The 22,853-nt window shown below is 46.4% G+C and overlaps 2 protein-coding genes across 12 annotated transcripts in view; one reads left to right on the forward strand and one right to left on the reverse strand.

Annotated features, from left to right (window-relative positions):
* The window catches only part of SART3 (spliceosome associated factor 3, U4/U6 recycling protein), a 91,553-nt gene extending 76,107 nt beyond the window's left edge, over positions 1 to 15,446 (reverse strand). For 3 of the 11 annotated variants that reach the window (XR_014251845.1, XR_014251846.1, XR_014251847.1), the window contains exons 1-5: positions 13,824 to 15,393; positions 5,623 to 5,749; positions 4,037 to 4,141; positions 2,125 to 2,309; positions 880 to 985 (exon numbers count right to left, since the gene is read on the reverse strand). Coding sequence is in view for 8 of the 11 variants with exons in the window: in XM_082417414.1 (XP_082273540.1) it covers positions 880 to 985; positions 2,125 to 2,309; positions 4,037 to 4,141; positions 5,623 to 5,749; positions 13,824 to 14,135 (835 nt within the window). In the remaining 3 variants the exon portion in view is untranslated. Of the gene's footprint in view, positions 1 to 879; positions 986 to 2,124; positions 2,310 to 4,036; positions 4,142 to 5,622; positions 5,750 to 13,823 lie in introns of all 11 variants that reach the window. The other 8 variants (XM_082417415.1, XM_082417416.1, XM_082417410.1 and 5 more) reach the window with 6 other exon arrangements.
* Positions 15,447 to 15,533: 87 nt separating this feature from the next.
* Positions 15,534 to 22,021, forward strand: ISCU (iron-sulfur cluster assembly enzyme). Its single transcript, XM_082417632.1, has 5 exons — positions 15,534 to 15,709; positions 17,267 to 17,380; positions 18,270 to 18,380; positions 19,918 to 19,996; positions 21,501 to 22,021. The coding sequence occupies exons 1-5, from the start codon at positions 15,596 to 15,598 to the stop codon at positions 21,584 to 21,586; spliced, it is 504 nt and encodes a 167-aa protein (XP_082273758.1). The 5' UTR covers positions 15,534 to 15,595; the 3' UTR covers positions 21,587 to 22,021.
* The last annotated feature ends 832 nt before the right edge of the window (positions 22,022 to 22,853 follow it).

Raw genomic sequence — 22,853 nt, forward strand, 5'->3', positions numbered from 1 at the left:
GAACAAGGCCTTGAACCCTGGCAGTCTGGCTCAAGTTCATGCTCTGTTCACCATGCTGTACTGCCTCACACTGGTATGTGAGTGAAACATAGAAGCCAGCTCAGCTCTAGCCTTTTCTGTTTGTCACCCAAGGATTCGACTGGAGAGCCACTTCATAATTTGTCAAATCCAATCCAAATAAACCAGGAAGTAAAAAGAAATAACACCTGGGCTCAAGTAAAGTTGGCCAGAGGTTCTGAGGGTGTGCAACGCATAACCACAGCTGGGGAACAAACAAGATGGCAGCACCCAATTCTTCCCATGCTCGGAAGTCCTCCCAGCGCTGCTCATGTTCAAGCTCAAAGGCTTGGCTGGCCAAAATATGTTCACACAAAAGGAGACTCCTTCCCAAGCCCCAAGAAATTCAGATAGGAACACTTCCAATCGACCGCGCTCCTGGACCACCAGCTCACCTCCACAGGAGGAGGCTATTAGCCCACGTACAAGCCCCACACTGTTATGGAGGTTACTTCTGAAGAGAAAATGCTCATAATGGAGCTCTTACTCAATGAAGTTCCCCCAGAAAACACAGGGGGTCAGTTTCCCTATTCCTTTCAGAGACCCTCTCTCTGCCTCCCTGACGATGTCTTAACATAGGAAACTCGGGGTCAGGAAGTCTGCTTCTAGTCCTGCCCCTGCCCCTCTTAACCCTCTTGAGCATGAACAATTCAAGATATGTTTTTCCCCAGGGCCTCGTCCACAGTGATACTGTCCAATGAGAATACAAACACCAGCCACGTTCACCTCACGAGACGTTGGGAAAGGCCTAATCACGTGACATGCTCCAAAGCGTTCTAAGAACGACGAAGGACTGGCTGTGGATGGGTCACTTTCTCTTACCGTAGAGTGGGATCGCCAACTGTCGCCGGAAGAGACTGTGGACTTTCTCCAGCTGTGAATCAAAGGTTTGTTCCCGGTCAAAAGGGGAAAGGAAGCCAGCTATGGGCTAAAGAAGCAAATTCGTAGTAAATGACAAACTCTGGTTCTTCCTACTTCAAAAAATATTTCAGCACATCTTTAGTTCACACTAAAAAAATTCACAGGACCTCTCATACACGAGGTATTGTGCCAAATGCTGCATGAGGCTCAAAAGTGAATGTTTTCCCTAGCAAGTGTTTATGAGGGGAGAGCAAGAAGGAATCTAAGAAATGTACCCAAATGACTACAAGATACAGCATAAGCATCACAAAAGCGAAGCGTCACAAGTATCAACGGATGGCGGCTTGCTTCAAGCTGGTTTTCAGGGCTGAGTTTGTCGTTATGAAGGGAGGGAATCAAGGACAGGCTCCTGGAGAAGCTGGCCCCAGGGATGCCCCCACAGGCTCTCCGGAGCTGGCAAGAGAGGAAAACAGACTCCTAGCTGAAGGGAGGGCAGGAGCACAAGTACAGTGGCCGGAAAGTACATGAACACCGAGGGGAGCGTGGGAGCGGACTCCACGCGGGGTCACAACTGACACTGGAGACAGCCGCACGTGTCGGCCAGAGGCTCAGCCCCGACGCCTTAGTCCGGGTAGGGGGAGAGCACCACCGCACATTTCTCAACAGGGACACAATCAAGACGGGACTGGGCTACTTTAACCACAGTGATCTAACTTAAGGAGAGGGCTCCACGGTGTACCAACAACAACTTTGTGGTCACACACAGAGTGGAAAAGAGACACTAGGGAGGGGACTGTAAAATTCTATAAATCATAGTCTAGTCTAAAAAACGCAATTATAATGGGATCAAATCTCTCACAGTTACTATGGGACACGATACATATATACATATATATGTACACATATATATGTATACACACACACACACATATAAAATCTTTTTTTGGAATGACTTCGTTATCCTTGTACTCTCACCTGAAACCAGTAACTAAAACAGTAGTATGTTTAAATATCAGGAAAAAATTGTAGGGTCATCTGTTTTTCAGTCAAAGAAGACATTCTTGCTACTCCACAAAGACTCGTGATTTTATTTACTTTACTGCCCACCCACTAAGTGACAGGTGAAGACCGTTTTGTTAACTATGTTCCTCCAAGACCACTTACGAGGACAGCCCTGGGTGGCCAAGGCAAGCACTGGTCACTCACCCGGGCAGCTTCCACGATGGCACTTTCGAACTCCCGATAAGCCTCCCAGATGGCGAGTCCCTTGGTCATGTGTAACCCGACGGACGAGAGGGCCCTTTCGAACACAGAGCGGACTTTCTCAAGGCCACCTTTCTGACCAATCCCGCCGACTGAGTACTGGCCGTACTCTAGCCAAATGTTAGGACCTAAAAATGAGAAGTGTTCTATTAGTTCAGGATATGAAATGCCCAAACATCAAAACTTTTGTTCTGATGAACAACAGAAGAAATGAGTCCACCAAAAAAGTACTCATTCATAGAGAAAGGGAAGAGCATCACCAACAAGTATCCCAGGTTCCCTGTACCAACACTGCAGCCCGAAAAGAAAGTCTATCTTAATGGCCCTACTAGGTTAACCATTGAGATCTGACTCCATAAACAGTACATGCCAAGTGGTAATATGTAATACGACTGATTATAGAGCTCATTTGTTAAAATTGAAGAAACCCAGTAAAGATTTCAATGAAAATAGTTACAAAGCTGAGTGACTTTTCAAAAGACTGCAAAGCCTAGAATTTTTCAACTTTTAAATCTTGATTCATTTTTAAGCCTTCTGATCAAAGTGAAAAACAAAATTAAAAGCACCAATCCTGTTACTAGAGATTTTAAATCTCTAAAACACAACAACAAAAAGGACCTGGTTGCCTTGTTTCTTTCACTTTTTAAACTTTCTATATTCTCACTCCTGCAGCATTAAGACCAATGAATTAAACTCTTTATGAATGCATCAATTCTTACTGTACATATCAAGTCACTTTTCAGAGATCTGAAAATAATTTTTGATGCTGATACACTAACCTTGTAAAATAAAAATACTAAAAAGATAAAGCCAACATGAGAATTACTGTATGTTTTCCTTAGGCTTGCTTTTTCAATGAAATAAGTCATTTCCAAGAACTTAGCTAAAGTTTGTGAGCTACTCTGTTTTTGCTCACCAGTACAGAGCTGCCATATGGGCTGCAAAATGAAAATGGAAATGAACTAGCTCTTGGAGCTGAAGCCCTTAGTGAGGGTTAGTCTAGTTTACAGAGGGTCTATGCTTCTCACTAGGGGAAATGCCCACAGAGGGAGTAAGGAAAATCAGATAGGAAAAAAGGATATTTAATTAAAAATGGGGAATTTTTAAAATAATTTTTAAGAACACTCTGTCCATAGCATTGTCTGATATAGTCCTCAATGTATGTAGAGAAAATATTTAGAGACTTTTACCACCAAATGGGATTTTAAGGGAGGGAAGGTGTCCACACTTCACTTTCACTGGTAAAATGTCAAGACCAGCAGACAAGGGATCTCTGTGGTAATGGAAGATTCTGCATCTCGATGCAGTGGTGGGATAAAATATCACAGAACTATATACACACACATTGTACCAAGGTCCATTTCCCAGTGTTGAGTTTGTACTATAGTCATAAGATACTGGGGGAAACTGGATCAAGCAAGTACATAGCACTTCTCTGTACTATCTTTGCAATTTCCTATAAACCTATAAAAATGTCAAAATTAAAAGTTTAAGTTTTTTTAGTACTGGAAAAAAAAAAAGCCTTCTGTCCAAAGCTTCTAAAAATCCAATCAATGTGTAAAAGGTAACCTTTAGTCATCTGGAAATACCAGGTAAGTTCTCCCTGCCAGATAAATGGTGGGGGTGAGTATATTTACCTCCTTCCTTCAAATATTTCTTCTACTTGTATTTTAAAACCTAAAGCCTCAATTGAAAACCACAGACAATGATAATAATAAATGAACTCCAATCTTTCCAATCGCTGGACGAATGCTCTTTTCTGGGTAGCAACACCTCACAGTACAATCCACGGCGGCAGAGAGTGATGCTAGATGAGCCCACCTGACACACTCGGAAGAGCCCGCAGGGAACTTACAGATGTAATCCTTCACCGCTTTCTCGAAGAGGTCATACACGTGCTCTCTGTCCAGGCCGTCCAGGGCCATGCTGATCTCGTCATGCAGCCACTCCAGCCAGAGCTCTGCAAGACACCAGGGTCCCCTGCATTACCGCCCCCCGAACCAAAGGGCGGGCTGAAAGCAGGGACTGCACCGTGAGGCATCAGTACGAGACCGTTCCATCCACCTTATACAACCTGGCCCAGTTCACAGAAACTCAATTCTTAAAACCTGCACCAAGCACATAGAAGGCTTACGCTTCCAAAGAAGATCAATCACTAAAGTCATAATATCCCTAGAGTGGCTGGGCATTTTATATTTTGCAAAGCACTGATATATTTTCTCATTCAATCTTTGTCAAAAACCTATGAGGTAGGTGACAGGGACATTAATAACAATGGCATCTACCTAAGCGTTTACAACATGCCAAGCATGTGTTAAGTGTTGTGCACAGAATGCCACTTCCAATCAATGTACTACAAGGCAGAAACTACTGTTATCCCCATTTTACTGCTGGGAAAACTGAGTCTTAATAAATTTGTTTATTCATTTAATTATTTTTGGCTGCGTTGGGTCTTCGTTGCTGAGTGCAGGCCCTCTCTGCTTGCGGCGAGTGGGGGCCACACTTTGCCGCAGCGCGCGGGCCCCTCACTGCGGTGGCCTCTCCCGTTGTGGAGCACAGGCTCTAGGTACGCAGGCTTCAGTAGCTGTGGCGCATGGGCTCAGTAGTTGTGGCTCGCAGGCTCTAGAGCGCCGGCTCAGCAGCTCTGGCGCACGGGCTTAGCTGCTCCATGGCATGCGGGATCCTCCTGGACCAGGGCTCGAACCTGCATCCCCTGCACTGGCAGGCGGACTCCTAACCACTGCACCACCAGGGAATTCCAAAACTGAGTCTTAGAATGTTTATATAATTTGTTTAAGGTCACACAGCTAGAAAGACATATAGCCAGGCAATCTGATTTCAGCTTCTACGCTCTGCAGTTATGCTTTGTGGGAGGGAGAAGGGGACAGAACTGGATCTAGGACCTGTGTTTTCCGACTTGTCCCTAAAAGATCAATTACGTATATTCACGGAGATTTAACTACAAAGATGCTTGGTGTAATTATGTTTCAAATAAGCAGAAATAACCTAAATGCCCAACTATTGTGGAACAAATAAGGTACGAAACATTTAAATTAAAAATTATTTATGAAAGTTTAGTTATAATACATTTACAGTTATCTGTTTCTGAGAATGGATTAAATACACAAATACTAGAACAGGAAACAGAAAGGGAACGGGGGAAACGTTTAATTACATAGAAATATTTTATCATAAAGTTAGGATAAAGAAATTAGGATTCAAAACATGAGTCAGTATTGCACGACCACAACTATGTTTAGCAAAAACTAGAAGAGGATAAACTAAAAATTGCTGACTTTAGATGATGGGTTTTCTTATTTCCACTATACTTATATGTTCCAAATTTTCTATAAGGAGCATGTCCCACTTTCAGCACTGAAGAAAAAGGACACTCTTCAATTCTCTGTGTTTATAAAAGCAGCCCAACTGTGGAAGCCTTACCTTCGGTCAAAGGAAAGATCTCGCTCATCTTCTGGCGGGCCATCCTCACTTTGGTAAGCTCCCCTTCCAACCGAAGCAGCCGGATCAGGTCCACGTGGCAGTTGTAGTCATAGACGTTGATAGACAGCTAGAAGAAAAAGGAACAGACATTGAAATTTAGAATGCCATCATCAAAATAACTCAGCTTTTTTCACCACTGGTGACGACACATGTCTGCCACAAGCACAAAATATGTGCAATGTGGGAGAGCCACAAAAAGAGCAAGGCAACATTTACCCTCAGGAAGAGGGAGAAACATCCACAAGAAAGAGCTTCTTATAATAAACTTAACACTCTCTCAAATATGTTACAATTCCTGTCAGAACATACGTGGGTTCTCTCTGAAATACAGAAAACATTCTAATGAAGCAAATAAACACAAGGTATGACCTCAGGCGAGTTATTAACTTTTCTAAGCCTCCATTCCCTCATCTGTAAAATGGGATACACCACTAGGTTCTAGCTCGTAAGGTTCTTGTGAGGTTTGTTTTTTTTTAATAGAGCTTTATTGGAGTATAATTGCTTCACAATACTGTGTTAGTTTCTGTTGTACCAAAGTGAAGCAGCCATATGCATACGCATGTCCCCCTGTCTGCTCCCTCTTGAGCCTCCCTCCTATCCTTGTTATCCCACTGAAAGGTAATTTAGTATCACGCTGTAGCACGTGCCAGGTACATCAGTAAGAGCTCTTTTCTTTTACTAAACAAACAAACAAATGAAAATCCCTATCGGGAGAAATGAGAATGGCAACAGACTGATGAAGCTGAGTGATAGGTACAAAAAGGTTTATCTTTATATTTCAAGTTAAAAGTTAATAAATTAAGATAATTGCTTCCAAAGCTATCGTACATCTGAGACAAAGGAAAACTAAAAGAACTTGTCACTAGCAGACTTACTCTTAAAGAATAGCTAAAGGAATTTCTTCAAACAGAAAGCAAATGATAAGAGAAATCTTGGAGCATCAGGAAGGAAGAGCAGAAATATGGGTAAATACAATAGATAATCCTTCTCTTCATGAATCTTCTAAATTGTATGATAACGGAAATAAAAATTTTAAGGCTATCTGATACCCAAAACAATGACATTTCAAAGGAGGAATGGTAAAGGGACCTAAATGGGAAGATTTCCACACTTCACTCAGGGGTAAAACATAGATACCATGTAAGTCAAATATACTGAAATACCCAAAGCAACCACTGAGAAACTATATAAAGCAATACTCTAAAAATCACTATAAATAAATCAAGCTAGAATCCTAAAGAATGTGCAAATAACCCATACAAAGGCAAGAAAAGAGAAACAGGAGAACAAGCAACACAGGAAACAAACAGAAAATGATAAAATGTCAGGCTTTAGACCTAACATGCCAATAATTACCTTCAAAGTATATGATCTAAACATACTAATTAAAAGACAGAGAATGGCAGAGTGGATAAAAACACAACTCATCTCTATGCTGATTACAAGAAGCTCACTTCAAATTCAAGGATGTAGGTAGGTTCAAAGTAAAAGGATGGGGAAAAATATAGCATGCAAACATTAAACAAAAAGAAGCAGAAGTGACTATATTAATATCACATAAAGTAGACTTTAGAGCAAAGAAAATTGTCAGAGATAAAATGGGACATTACATAATGACAAAAGGATCAGCCCACCTGGAAGACAAAACAATCCTAAAAGTGCATGCACCAAACAACAGAACCTCAAAATAGATGAAGCAAAAACTGATAGAGCTAAAAGAAGAAACAGACACAACCACAATTATATTGGGGATTTCAACATCCCCCACTTCAGCAACTAAAAGAATTATCAAACAGCTAATCAGCAAGAATATAAAAAGAATTCAACAACACCATTAACCAACATGATCTAACTGCTATATATAGAACACTCTACCCAACAATAACAGAATAACACATTTTTCTCAAGTGCCCAAGGAACATTCACTGAGACCATATCCTGGGCCATAAAACAAACCTCAACAAATTTTTAAAAACTTAAATCATACAGAGTATGTTTTCCAATAACAACGATCAATTACTGTAGGAATATCTCTAAACGCTTGAAAATTAAGCAATACAGTTCTAAATAATCTATGGGTCAGAGAGGAAATCTCAAAATTTAAAATACACAGAACTGAATGAAAATGCAAACACAGCAAATAAAAATAAGTGGACTGCAGCTAGCATAGGGTGGACAGGAAAACTTACAGAACTAAATTCAATGTACAAAAAGAATTATACACCATGACTAACTGGGAGTTATTCCAGGTATGCAAGGCTAGCTCAATCTTTGAAAAGCAATCACTGTAGTCCACTATATATCAAGCTAAGGAACAAAAATCATGGTATCAATTGATACAGAAAATGGATTTGACAAAATCCAACAACCATTCACGATAAAAACACTCAGAAAGTTAGGACTTTATCGAAATTAAAACTTTTTGCTCTGTAAAAGACTCTGTTAAGAGGATGCAAAGACAAGCTACAGACTGGAAAAAAAAAAATTTACAAACCACATATCTGACAAAGGACTAATATCTAAAAGATATAACTCCAAACTCAACAGTAAAAAACAAACAATCCAAATAAAATAAAAAGTAGGCAAAAGACATGAACCAACATGTACTGGGTTGGCCAAAAAGGTCTTTTGGGTTTTTCCGTAAGATGTTACAGAAAAACGCAAATGAACTTTTTGGCCAACCCATATATCCAGAGGACACAGATGGCAAGTGAGTGCACATGAATAACGGTCAGGGAAATACAAACTAACACCATAATGAGCTATCCTTACACACCTATCAGAATAGCCAAAAGGAAAAACAGTGACACCAACAAATGCCAGAGAAGATGCAAAAAAACTGGATCACTCATACATTGCTGATGAGAATATAAAATGGGTATAGCAATTCAGGAAACTGTTTTTGGCAGTTTCCTATAGAATTCAACACACAAGTACCATATCACCCAGCAACTGCACCCTTGGGCGTTTTTCCAGAGAAACAAAACCTATGTTCACACAAACATCTGAACAGGAATGTGCATAACAGCTGTATTCCTAACAGCTAAATCTGGAAAGAACCCAGAGGTGCTTCAATGGGTGGGTGGGTAAACGAACCATGGAACACCCACGCCACGGAATACTGCTCAGCCATAACAAGGAACAAATAAACACACAACTCAGATGAATCTTGAAGGAATTATGCTGAGCGAAAAAAGGTCATCCCCAAAGGTTACATGCTATATGATTCCATTTACATAACATTATTGAAATGATAAAAATGTAGAAATGGAGATCAGATTAGTGGGTGCTAGAGGTCAGGAACTGTGGCTCTATCAGGGCAGCAGGAGGGATCCTGAGGTGACAGAGCCGATTTGTGTGCTGACTTTGTCAACGTCAATACATGGGTTGTGAGACTGTACTATAGCTTTACAGAAGGTCACCAGTGGGGGAAACTGGGTAAAGGGTACACAGGATCTCTCTGTATTATTTCCTGCAACTGGAGGGAAACCTACAATTACCTCAAAATGAAAAGTTTAATTTTTTAAAAAAGCTTTCAGGGACTTCCCTGGTGGCGCAGTGGTTAAGAATCCGCCTGCCAATGCAGGGGACACAGGTTCGAGCCCTGGTCCGGGAAGATCCCACATGCCGCGGAGCAACTAAGCCCGTGCACCACAACTACCGAGCCTGCGCTCTAGAGCCCATGAGCCACAACTACTGAAGCCCACGCCCCTGGAGCCCGTGCTCCGCAACAAGAGAAGCCACCACAATGAGAAGCCCGCGCACCGCAAGGAAGAGTAGCCCCCCCTTGCCACAACTAGAGAAAGCCTGCGCGCAGCAACGAAAGCCCAACAGAGCCATAAATCAATCAATCAATCAATCTATCTATCTATCTATCTATCTTAAAAAAAAAAGCTTTCAAACAAGTTGGGGTATGGGGTAACATTAAGTCTATACACCAAGACTAGACTAGTATCTACTCTTCCAACGTCTGCCACATTTCAGCAATAAATATTTCCCTCTCCAGAGATGACAGATGACCTATAATTCATTCGACTAACACTGCCATTTGACAATGTACTCTTAGTAATCTAGACCCTAGTTATTGCATTAAACTGCACACAGGAGGATCTGTCTCAGCAGGTAGCAAGTCTCAGCAGTAATCAGTCAGACCACGGAATTGACACGGGACAGACAAACTGACGAACAGAACACTAGAAAGCGCCCAGAAACAGATCCACGCAACCAGAAAGTATATCACAGAGGGGCACTGGGTGTATCCACTAAAATGAATTCATGACCCATGACCATGGCCCCAGTTTGAAAAATACTGACTTAAAAAAACTCTTACAGGGTTTGAGACTGGCACAGTTTAACAGTAACAATGTTCCTTGTAGCCTGTTTGTAATAGGGAAAAAAAAAACTGTAAGCAATTCAAATGCCAGAACAACCAATAAGCTGTGGGCTACTCACACCCTGGTGTACTGAACACACAGCAGTCAAAATGGATAACCTGCAACTGCAAGAACACAGCTGAATCTTAAAAACACTGCTGAGTGGAAAGCAGTCCCGGATGATTACACATTGCATGATACACTTTTTTAAAAGCTCAAAAACAAACAAAAGTGGACAATATATGCTTAGGAATGCATACTTAGAGGATAAAACTATACATGTTTTAAAAGAGAAGGAAGCACTCAAGATTCAAAAAAGCAGCTACCTGGGTTTGAGGAGGGGGTGGGGTCAAGGCAGGGCACTGGAACCGGGCAGAAGCTGTAGGGACGGGCAGCAGTACTGATGAAGTCCCCACTCTTAGAGCAAGGGTGTTCACCTCATTACCACCCTTTACAATTTACAGATGTGAACTGCTCTGTATGTATCAAATTACACACAAATAGATAATAATGAAGAATCAATACCAGGTAAGCCCATGACCTATAATTTTTAAAAAAATCTTTTAGCAATGTTCTCCTGCTCATGACTTATAAAACTTGACAGGCTGAACCCACCCCGTGATTATGTGATAGGCTGAAAAAGGACAGGACGAGGTCAGGACAGAAGTGTTCTAACGTCCACGGGTTCTGTTTCCCCGTCTGTACCGGAAGGCACTGGCGTACACCTCTGCATCTCAAGTGGACTGCCATGATGCACTGATGTCTCAAAATTGGCTGTCAAGTGTGTCACGCAAGTAACAATAGTGAAAGAAGTGAAGATCGTGAAAGATGTACTTTCCTCATGAAGGAGCAGGCGCAGTTCTCCCCATCACTCGCAACTCACCTGGGTCTGAATGTGTTTTCTGAGCATGAAGCGGGGTGGGCAAGTCCTGCCTAGCCAGCCTGAGTAATGTCTATGCAAGCGGCCCTCCCGTGAACACCAGAGGGAGGTCAGAAGAGAAGCGTACAAAACTCACTGAAGTAAAGGAACTGTCTCTAGGATGGTTTTTGATCTAAATTTCTGATTTTTAGGCCCAAATAATGAAGATACTATATATGGAGAGGTGCTCTGAGAGCATGTACATTAAACGCACACTGACATGCATTTAAGAGACCTTCCAGAGTGTTCAACCAGCACTGACAAATGAGCACATGTGCCGGTCTAGTCTGGTCTCAGAACACTGTTAACGACAAAGGATGCTTTAAAGAAAGAGTAGGCTTGGCCAACGTGCAAGTGCTCTGCGAACTGATTTCCTGACTCCCTAACAGCACAACCTGGCCCCGGACTGGGGGCGGAGAGGTGACAGAGAGGCCTGGTGGAGATGACACTTAGCTGCAATCACAGGAAGGGGGGGGAGGGGATGGGAGCAGGTCCCATCACTGCATCTGCTGTGTGTCAAACTGTGCCTGGAGCTTTACACACCTCTTGTCACTTAAGCTCCACAACAGCCCTGTGAGGGAGGCACTACTACAACCCTCCCTTTACCAATTGGGACAGCAGGCTCAGAGCGCTGACATGACCTGTAAGACACCATGAGGTGCCACTTTCAGTTTCAGGCCACAAACACAAATGGTGGGAAATCTCCGCTTTCGTTACACGGACAGATACTACTAACTGCGAGCTTTCATAAACACACTCAGCAATGTGTGTTTATGGGTGGAATTTGCAAATACGACAAGGCCGAGGGTTTCACAGGCCTCTCTGGAAGTTACTGACCATCATGCTCCACCAGGAGAGTCGTTACAGCAGGAACTAGAGGCTGTGGGATTAGGAGGAGGTGGGAGGGAGTTTTGGAAAAATTGGAAAAGTCCATTTCTAGACCCCCTGGAAAAGAGGATAAAGCCAGAGGCTCTTCAATTCACCATCACCTGCCAGATCCCATCCTGTGAGGTCACCTTCGGTGGCCTGAGGCAGGGCTGGCAACTGCACAACACCAGTAGGCCGGTGGCCTCTGCCCTGACCCATCCTCCTCTCTAGTAAGCTGGGTACCCTCATCAACGACTTAATCGCTCTGCTTCCAAGCCTCCCCTTCCCCTAAAATGGTAATCCTCTTTCCCCTACCGAGTAAGCTAATGGCTCATTGAAAGGCCCAAGGCCAGAAGAACAGATTTCCACCAGGACAGGGACACAGTCAGCCTAGCATCTCGTATTACACTGCTGAATGAATAGAAGACTGAATAGACTTTGGCACGCTTATTTATAAAAAGCAGAAATGGTAACCACCTGCCTACCCCCAGCTGGTTCAGATAGGATGACAAGTGGGACAGGTATAGCAAGAGATAATATAACTGTTTCACAATTTAACAAAACATCACCTCGAGACAGGACGTTATAAGGAATGTCACACCCAGCAAAGTTAAGTGAGAAACCCAGGCTAACAACCTCATATCACTAAGTAATTTCATAGCCAGTGTGACATTCAGTCCACAGACAACCTTGACAAGTTCAAAACCCCTTACGAGTGAGTCTAAGCAAATCATTTCATCATTCCTTCTGTGCCTCAGTTTCCTCATCTGTAAAATGAGAATGTGCTCCATCTGTTTGCCCCTCCAAATCCACTCTACCCTCTCTCCTCCCCGTCCTGTGACCCACTGTGTGGACCACACTGATGAGGTCTCTGGCTGTCTTGCTTCCAGCAGGGTTTGCCCAGCAGACGGCACCAGCAGACTGTTTGGAGAGGGGCAGAGCGGTAGGTCAGGGTACTTCTTCCCCACCCCAATCCCTGATGGGAAACTCGGGCCGCACCCCTGGAACGAACGTCTCACCTCCTCTCAGGTGTTCTCTCCACACAACTATTTGGAAACCCAGTCCCTCCCATCACCTCTTCATGCCTAAAGGTGGACACCTAAAGGTCCTGCTACTACTAGCCCTGGGATACCGAACCTTCCTTCACTCCTGATTTCCCTGCCCTAGACACAGTAGTCCCTTTACTGACCTTTTCTCAAACTTTCCTAATTTGAATGTGCCACCTACTTCCTGCTGGAATCCTAGATTACACAAGAGATACCACCACCTGTATCTCATAAGGTTACAGATTAGAAATCACGTAGCTACTAGTACCAGGCCCCGGGCTTTAATTACCATTATAACAAACCTATGTGCGGAAATCGTTTCTCCCAATTTACAAATGAGGAAGCCAAGGCTGAGAGAGATTTAAGAAATTCGCCCAAGCGCACGCAAGGGTGGAAGAGCCAGAACTGGGGCCTTAGGCTCCAGATGCTGAAATCTCTCCCTTTCCATTTCTATTATCACCGTCACGGTCAATATTTTCCCGACCACGCCATAGTTCATCATCGTCGTCATTCTTACAGGCAAATAACTCTCTTTTAGAAATAAAAATTTATCTCTCGTGCTGGACAGCTGAACGGTGTGGCTAAGAGCGGGAGTTCTGGCTGGAGTCGATTCAAAGTTCAAAGCCTGTCTCGCCAAAAGCCTGTCTCACCATTTACAGGAAATGTAATCTTGAGCAAGAGAATTCCCTCCACCAAAAGCCTGTTTCCTCCCATAAAACGGGAAATACACTACTTCCTTCAGCGGGTTCTGGCGAAGGTTCAATGGGATAACGGTTGCAAAGCACCTGGCGAGCAGTAAGCGCTCGAAGGACGGGAGACGCGCTGATGAATTGCGCTTTGGCGGCCTTGGCAGTTTTATTACCGCCGAGGACAAGGCAGGCGGGCCGGGGCCTGGGAACCTGAGGGAAGGAGCCCGCCGCCCACCCCCGCGCCCACCTGCTCCTCCAGCCGCTCGATCTCCAGCTGGTTCTTCTCCTCTTCGTCGTACTCCCACTCGTACTCCCCCGGGGAGCTCTCGGCCGAGGAAGCCATGGCGTACTCCTCATCTCCATCGCTCTCACTCACGCCTTCCTCCTGCTGGTCCCACTCCGGCCCCACCGTCTTGTACGTCGCGGTGGCCACGGCCCGCGATAACACCTTCCTCCTCGTCCTAGCCTCCTTAGCTTCAACCTCCTCGCCCTCGGCCTTGGGCCCGGCCTTGGGCTCAGCCTCCGCTTCCGAAGCCGATGCTGCGGCCGCCGTCGCCATCTTGCGCCTCCAGTGACTCCCGGGTCCTCACCCTGCCGCCGAAGACCCACTGAAGTAGAAGCTGCCCGCGGCGCGCGCCTGATCAAAACCCTGCTCGCCTGCCACCTAGAGAGAAACTGTGAGCCACGGATGACGGCGAAACCTCGTAATACATGGAACTCATGTTATTTTATATACTTTTAATAGTTCTCGTCGGAGGAAAAAGAACTCACTAACAGGGCATGTGTTCCGCCACAACTTCGGACAGAAGTTGGGTCCTTAGACAGGAAGTGGAAGCCATAGAGGAAGTCATGGAGTGAGCGTGCTGATTGACATTAAGGGTTTGGCGCCATCTTGAGAAGGTCAAAATGATTCTTGGAATTAATGCCTTACTTACCGCCTATTCTGACCTGGCGCGTGGTTCAGTCTCCCTAGTAACTGAGCCTCAATGCAGAGAAAAGTCCAAGTCCTCGGGGAAGGATCGATTGCACCATTTATGAGAAAAACTCATTTCCCAAAGAGATTCCTCCCCTTTATGTAATGCCTCGTGCCTAGCAGTTAAATACACATGTGCGTTTTCTGGTTTTATAGGATCATATTCTGCAAACCAATATTAATAAACTACATTAGTAAACATTTACTTAGAATCTCTTCATTGCCATGCCTTGTCATATAAATTGTGACAGTTTGCTTTTTTACAGAGAGAGAAATAGAGACATAAACATACACACTTTTTAAAATCAGGGCGAAGTATTCGTTTAGCTAAGCTTTCCACTTTTGAGGTAGGAAAGCCTTGGTGTGTCTATTTATTGCCTTTCTCCCTCATTAGCAAGCTTAATTATGTCAGAAATTATGTTTTTCTTTCCGTTGTATTCCCAAAGCACCCCGACAAAAAGTAGATACTCAACACATATTTGCTCAACGGATGAAAGAATTGTCCTTGAATTAGTACAAAAGAGAAGATCGAGGTTTAGAAAGACGCTGTCATTCACCTAGGATCACACAACCAGTTAGGAGCACAAACGGGATTCCAACTCAGGATTGTTCAAGTTTGAATCCCAACTGAGTCTAACTCTCCGGGCAACCTAGGACAAGCTACTACACCGCTCTGATCCTCAACTTCCTAAGCTGCAAAACAGGGCTAAGAAAGGTGGACTGGCTGATCCTCTGCGCATTCCGTCGGTGGACTTTGTGAACGCAAACTTGGGTCCCGAACTCCAGCCCGAAGCCCCTCAGATCCAGAAACCATCACGGAGGACAAAGCCTCCTGAGACTCCAGACCTTTGGGCTCCGCGCCCCGCCCTCCCCGGAAGGGCGTGGTCAAGGCGTGACCAAAGCGCGTACACGTGCACGGAGCGGGAGGGCTCAAGCGCGAAGTCGCCAGGACGTTAGAGGGAGCGCGCTCCAGGCTAGGAGCCGACTCGCGCACGCGCCCCCCGCCTCGGTCTCGCACTCGGCCTGCGCAGGCGCAAGCCCGTAAGATGGCGGCGGCTGGAGCAGGCCGTCTGAGGCGGGCGACTTCGGTACTGCTGCTCCGGGCCCCGCGTCTGCCGGTCCGGGAGCTGTCAGCTCCGGCTCGGCTCTATCACAAGAAGGTAGGAGCGGGCAGGAGCGGGCGGGAGCGGGCGGGAGTGGGAGGACAACCGAGAGTGCGGGCGTCGTAGCGGAGGCCCGGCCCAGGAAGGACTCTGCGGGGCCCGGGCACTGCGGGGCCCGTGAGGCCCCACTGCGACCCAGGGTACGGGCCGCCCCCGGCCCCAACGGAGGCGCCGCCCCTCGCGCGAATCCGCCTGGACTAACTTTCCCTCCCTGCGCAGGGGCACTAACCGCGCCTGAAATAAAAATGACAGCTTCCGCTCATCTAGTAGCCACTGCCCGTGGGCCCGGCCTCTGGCCGCCATCTCGTGCATCCAGCCTTTAAACCCCCAACAGCCCAGGAAGCAGGGTCCTGCAGTGACTTGCCAGCCCGACACACAGCGGCGCGGGGTCCGGCTTCAGCCAAGGCCACCGCCCTGGCCAGGTGACCTTGGGCAAGTCAGTGCCGTGCGCTGAACCTGGTTCCCCACTTGTCAAATGGGGTCTTAGCAGCCCCCCGTACTCGAGACCATTCCTGCGGAGTTCTCGGCAGGGTGCCTGGCACAGGGAGGCCACTTAGGGTGATTTTTATTGTTTCAGGAGCTCAGAGCCTCCGAGTGGAGATGGACATGTAACGAACAGCCATAACGTTTTTATTTTTGTTTTGTTTCTGTTTGGAGTGGTGGTGAGCTGTGAGTAGAGACAGGTGCATACTTTGCAGCCCTTACCTTCCGGGGGTGTAAAGTCCCTAAACATGAGACTCTCTCACTCGGGAACCGGTTGACTAAAGAATGCGGTGAATCAACCCGGGGCAGAAAGTCCAGATTGGACATTATCTTGTAGGTCCTTGGGCTTGGAGTCAAAATCCGTGGTTGGATAGCTGGGGTGGAGGGGGGGTGGGGGTGGAGACTGGAAAGATCGGGATACTTACTGCTAACTGGTAAACAAACCTCAAGATTTTTAAAGCCTTCCGCGTGCCAGTTTGAATAGATGTTTATTCTGTTCTGGCTTCCGCGCATTTCCCCACGGACTTCACTCCCCGACCCAGGGTTGTGTGTTGTTGACACGAGCCTTTCCGCCACCAGGGTGCGCTGCTGCACCAGAGAGATTTCAGGGCCGTGAAATACAAGTAATGAGATATTTATTATTTATTTTCGCACACAAAGGGACGTATTCCATAGCCTTGTTCCTCCTGTATCAGTCTCCTTGAGGCTTCTGGGAAACCCTTCCATTTCTGGACCATACTTATTTTTAGGATTTTCGAATAATAATCATTATCCTTTAAGAATGGATTTTCTTTGGAAATTACAAAAATGCTGTTTGAGCCCAACTCTGGTGACTTGGGTGGTTAAAGGTCAAGTAATTATTTGTGGTTCAAAACCCTGCGGAATTAAGACATGATTTTGCTGATTTTTCGCCACTATCTGGAATCTCTGAATTCCTTCCCAGGTGAAATTTGGTATTTAGTGATGGCCTGCCAGGCTCAGCTTGCTGACTTCAAGGACCTTGCCATCAAAGTCGGGGAGACCAACAGCAAAAAAGAGTGACTGTGATTTCTGTTCACCCTCTCGTTTCAGGTTGTTGATCATTATGAAAATCCCCGAAACGTGGGGTCCCTTGATAAGACATCTAAAAATGTTGGAACCGGACTGGTGGGAGCTCCGGCGTGTGGTGATGTCATGAAATTACAGGTACCGCTGGTTCCCATCTTTACTGGTGGTAACAGTGACCCCTTTGCTTGTACAGTGCTCCGTAGTTGACAGAGCATTTACGTGTACAGCATTGCATCTGGTCCCCATCTCGATTCCTGTGAGATGGGACAAATCAGTGTTACAAATGACTCAAGCAGGGGCTGAATGCTAGTCACACTGGTAAACTACGCTGACCCTTTCTGACATAGTGAACTGATCTCACCTTTGTGCTCACTGTACCAGCCTAAATTCCAACTTAGCTAAGTGAAATCTTTTGTGAATTTTACCAATCAAAGGAAAACCACAACTGTTCAGTTAGCAATCCCCAAAAAGACAGGAAACGCAGTAAATCAAACCTCCCGCACATTGGAGACGACATGCAGGTAGTGCCTGGCACTCTGGGTGAACCATAGCTTTCTCCACATCTCCTTCGTCACCGTGGTGGGCAGCTCGCCAGACAGCTTCATGCCTATCTTGGAAAACAGAAACAAGGCAGGAGGGAACTACTGCATGCAGTCTGGCGCCAAAGGAAAAAGCATTATCCAGAGACCTTTATTGCAGACTCTCCCAGTGTTTAAAGACGCACATTGACCCAGCAGCTGGGAGGAGAACCTCATAGCCAAAAATCAGGCTAGGGTTGGGGGCGGCAGGAGGCATATTTTTTGGTTGATCTTTACTAGCTAGGCCTGTATAATTCTGTATAGTTGTTCCTGCTTTTATCTTCTCATCACTGAGCTCTTTGGAACAGAGGAAACTCAGTAATTAGTGCCCAAACTTTTAAGTGCGGAAAGCAGGATCAAAGCTCTCAGGGAGCGCCCCGTGGGCCTCCATGAGCGCCAGGTTCTATGGGGCGCACCAGAACCTCTGCTAACTCCTGCCTCTTTTCTAGATTCAAGTGGATGAAAAGGGGAAGATCGTGGACGCCAGGTTTAAAACATTTGGCTGTGGTTCTGCGATTGCCTCCAGCTCGCTAGCCACCGAATGGGTAAAGGGGAAGACGGTAGGTTCCTGCAAACTAGAATTAAGTCACATTCTCCACAAACCTGGCTCTCAGTTAAGGGAAGGGTCTAGTGAGTGTAAACAAACAAACCAAAAACCTATGATTTTTTTTTCTAAATATGCTAAGAATTTTCTTTTTAATTTTGCTTACCGAGGTTTTTGTTAAATTCTTCTCCACGTTGGGAATTACGGATAATTTTAAGTGTTTTTTAGTTTGGGGTTTTTTGTTGTTGATCATTTTTATTTGTTTGGGGGTTTTGGTGGTGTTTTGTTTTTAACTAAATCGAAAAAAGATCCTCACTTCCCCCTCTAACACAATAGAAGTGAAAAGAAATCTTTGGCTTTCTCCAAGGTCACTGCTGTTATCATTTCTTAGAAGTCTAAGTCTGCTCAGGGGGTGGTTCTATTGTGGTTTGTTTTGTTTGTTTCCTCCCATCCTGTTTCAGGAGGGATTGCAGGTGGCTTACAAGGATTCATGAAATAACAAACTAGCCTTTCTAAAATTCTGTCGTCATTAAAACCTCTCAGAAAAGCCAAACTGCAGGTGCTCATCTTTGCAGCCCCAAGGGCCCAAGTTCTGGGAGCTGAGTCACAGAGGCGTGTGCCAGGCCACGTGCCGCCGGCTCCCTGTGGCTCAGGGCCTCCTGGCCGGCAAGCTCCTCAGGGCCGGGGAAGCAGAGACCTAACCTGTTCTGGCCGGAGGTGGCTGTGAAGGGATTTGTCCAGAACTATCCTCAGGGAAAGAGGAAATGAGGAGACAGGGCACCTGTGCTCCCAGGGCCTGGCCCCGTGAATGTGATCAGAAAGTGGGGAGAGGGCCTTTCTCTGACCCTGAGAGACTCCCATCTGAGTTTCCAGAAACAGAAGTTGAAGCATAATTCAGTGGAGTTAGTGGACTTGGGAGATTGGGGGGCAGGGGGGGAAGTCGCTTTCCTTAAGGCAGCGGGGCTCCGTTCCACAGAGGCCTGCCTCCTGTTATGCCCCTGGGCTCTCGACAAACCCCAGGCATCCTTTGTAGTCCGCCTAGAGGAGAAAGGTTCTCCTTGGGGCAGGGGATGAGCCCCAAGAGCTCTCCTTCCAGGAGCTGTCTGTGCCACTGGCCTGGGTGCCACCCCTCCCGCCTCCCTGACACCATCTAGCACTTAGAGTTGATGGGATTTATTCTGAACCTTTAGTATAAGGCACCAGAGAAGTTGAGAGTCACAAAACCAGCGTAGAAAATCACTGCCTGTTAAAAAAAGGCTCAAGTTGCTGGCCTCAAGCAGACCCCTCAGAGGCTCCTCCCGGGGTCCGCACCCGGCTCGTGGCAGCGTCTCTGCGGGCCTGGCTCGCCCCAGCTGAGCAATGCAGGTGCGTATGCTTCGTACTTGAGGAGCCCAGCTGCAGCCGGGACATGGAAGTGGGAGTCCTCTGTCTGGGGTTATTAAATGGAAATCGTCCCCCGCCACCCTGTCGTGGGGCCTCTTTGGCCCTTTTTATTTTCTGTCCCACCAGACAGAGATCGCTAAAACTTCCCGTCTGTCCCATGTACCTCTCAGGTGGAGGAAGCCTTGACCATCAAAAACACGGACATCGCCAAGGAGCTGTGCCTCCCGCCTGTGAAACTGCACTGCTCCAGTAAGTGTCCCCTCCAGGATGCCGGCGGGCTCGGACACTTAGGGCAGTTTTGTAGTGGCACCCACTTGATTTGTGACAGGGGAACAGCGAGTCCTTTTGGGCCGTGGAGTCCACCTTCACAACCTCCGAGGGTTAGAGCTCATGGAGTCCGTTTTCACGATCTCCAGAGGGTTAGAGCCCCAGGGCCTCACTGCGGTCTCCAGGGCAGTCCTACGGGGGTGGTGTGGGCGAGCATCGTGCCGAGCACGTTGTGGCCTCACGTCTAACCCTCAGGAACGTCCTCCAGTCCCCAGAGGCGTCATTACCTCTCCCCCTCACAGAGGAGGAAACGAGGGCTCAGGTTAAAGCCCCCCAGTCACACAGCTCCTCAGTGGGAGGGCCAGAGTCTGAACCCCAGTCTCTGATTCCAGAATCTGTGCTGTTCACCCGGCTGTGGTGAAGTTGGGACCAGTAAAGGAGAAAATGCCGCTTTCACCATAATCCTGTTTGTTGAGCGTTTCCTCACTTCCTTTCCAGATGCCCTCACTGTCGGGGTCTGCATCTGTGTATATGAAATGACTAAGCCCAGTTGTGCAATATCCCCCTCTTCACTCTCCCTAAGAGAAAGTCCAGATGCCTTAAGGCTTATACTTGGCTTTCCAGTTCAGTCTAAAGCTTTTCAAATCTCAACCTTCTAGGGGAAGGCGGTTATGGGAAACAGTAGCCTAAACTTATTGATGGAGATTTACTGACCAAATTAGTTAAAAATCAGCAGAGGGCCAGGCCTCCTGCCAGGGTAGGACTCATAAGAGAAGAAGTGAGTGCCGCGGCTGGGATGGAGGTCTGCTGAGACCCGAGTTCTTTCCGCTTGCCCTGGAATTTCAAATACCCGTGAATAAAGGCCATAGCTTGTAAACATTTTCACATGGTTTCAGAGGAACCCCCTGCCTTTTCATTAGGCCTTCTTGGGTACTGAAACCTTTAGCCAACACTCTCTGCTGTCATTCCAGCTCTCTCAATGTTTATTTTCCCCAAAGCCTCCCTTTTAATATCGACTCCAAAATAAAAGTTTCCACACTTGGGATCACTAGAGAGTGCCAGCAAATGCCATCCCAGCCACAAACTGGCACGACCTAAGTTATGCCAGCCAGTGTCACCAGCGTCCACCGCATTTATCCTGACTTCCCTGAGAGCAGCTGAGAACTAACATTTGTTGTGTCCCTCCTGTGCATCAGACACTTTATGTATAAAGCCCTCACCCTATCTCAGCAAGAAAACATGATCGTCCAAGAGGCTAAGGAACTAACCTAGAATCTCGGGTATTTGCAGCACAGTCTGTCCCCAGAGCCACCCCGCAGGAGGGACCCGGCTCAGGACACAGCCGTCGGCCTGCAGGCCTGCTCCTCGCCCAGCACCCTGGAGAGCCTGTCCCAGCACCGCTACCTCAGCTCTTAAAGATTCTCTTCCTAAGACTGTTCCTGCAGATTCTAGAAACTTAGGCTCTCTTTCGTTCTCTTACTTCCAGTGCTGGCCGAAGATGCCATCAGGGCCGCCCTGGCTGATTACAAACTGAAACAAGAACCCAAGAAAGGAGAGGTGGAAAAGAAATGAGCTCCCAGCGAAGCTTCCCGCAGGTCACGTGGGCTGCTTGCCCCCCCCCCCCCCCCCCGCCGCGCAGTCATGTAGGTGTTCAGAAGCCCTCGCACTACAATATAAAGCACTATGAGATCCGCACAACATTTGCTGTTCACGTTGTGACTCTAATGCAAGCAAAATACACAGTCTAGTTGTTCTGAATCCTGTGGTTTCCTGCAGCTCACTTTCATCGCCTTAACCTAGTGTATGTCTATTTTGAATTATGCATATGGCCCCCAAACTGAAATCAGTAGGTTTGGGTAGTCGTGAAGTGCACAAATATCTAATTTTACCTGAATCTATTTTGGGGAAGATTACCAGTAGAATGCCTTGGTAAGATTATTTGGTAGGACCAAATATTGTACATAAAACAGATTTGCATATATATAATAAATAAAGGAATATAAGGCAGTGCTTGTCTCTGGTAAGCCTTGTCTCTTGGGTCCCTCACTCACCTCACAGGGCTGCCCTCAGCCCCTTGGGGTTTGTTCACAGATGCTGGACAGTGATGACTCGTGCACCTTTCCCAGCAAACTGGGCAGTAAAGACCACGCACGGAGATTTTAACAAAGCCAGATGTCACTAACGTTTTCTGAAACAAGGGGGAAGATGAAAGGAGATGGCCATCACTTTTCATTCTTTACAAAATAACAGGCTGACAACTCAAAGTCAGTCCAGAAGATTCTGTTTGTAATTTCACTGGTTTGTAAAATCCTGAAATCTGAGCAACGCTGGCTTGGACGCTACCCTAAAGCTGTGGACCAAATCCACAAAGAGGCCTGAGGGATGAGTTTTAGATGTCGATTCCTAGGCCCAGGGTTCTGCTGTAGGTCTGGTCAAGTAGTTCCAATACCCAACTCTTGAGAACCTCCTGGGTGGTTCTGTGTGGAGGCGGGTTGAGCCAAGCCATCGGGAAGAACCTTCTTTTGTCCACACCTGCACAGCTGTGATACTTAAATAGTTCACTGTGAACTGCCTACGTGTACAGTGACCTCAAGTTTAAAAACATACCTCCCTGGCTCAGGGACAAATAACAGCTGTTCTAATCACTGTTCCTCCTGCCCCATCTGGCCCCAGGGGGGACAGGCAGGGGGTGCCATGCTGAGGCGCCCACAGTCACGCACCAGCTAAAAGCCCCACTAAAGGAGGCCCAACTTTCTAGTGAAACATGATCTCAAAATGCCAGCTAAGACCCTCAAATCTCCAACTTCAAAAGTAAGATGCTTTTGTTTTTCCCGATGTT

Source organism: Balaenoptera physalus (assembly GCF_965194825.1).
Source record: "Balaenoptera physalus genome assembly, chromosome: 12".
In the NCBI taxonomy this organism is placed as follows: Eukaryota; Metazoa; Chordata; class Mammalia; order Artiodactyla; family Balaenopteridae; genus Balaenoptera; species Balaenoptera physalus.

What these genes read in the sequence shown, in the direction of transcription:
- ISCU (XM_082417632.1), top strand. Translation starts at nt 15,596, where the DNA reads ATGGCGGCGGCTGGAGCAGGCCGTCTGAGGCGGGCGACTTCGGTACTG. An exon ending in GTGATGTCATGAAATTACAG is followed by an intron (nt 17,381 to 18,269) that starts GTACCGCTGGTT and finishes CCTCTTTTCTAG; the next exon opens with ATTCAAGTGGATGAAAAGGG. An exon ending in TGTGAAACTGCACTGCTCCA is followed by an intron (nt 19,997 to 21,500) that starts GTAAGTGTCCCC and finishes TCTTACTTCCAG; the next exon opens with TGCTGGCCGAAGATGCCATC.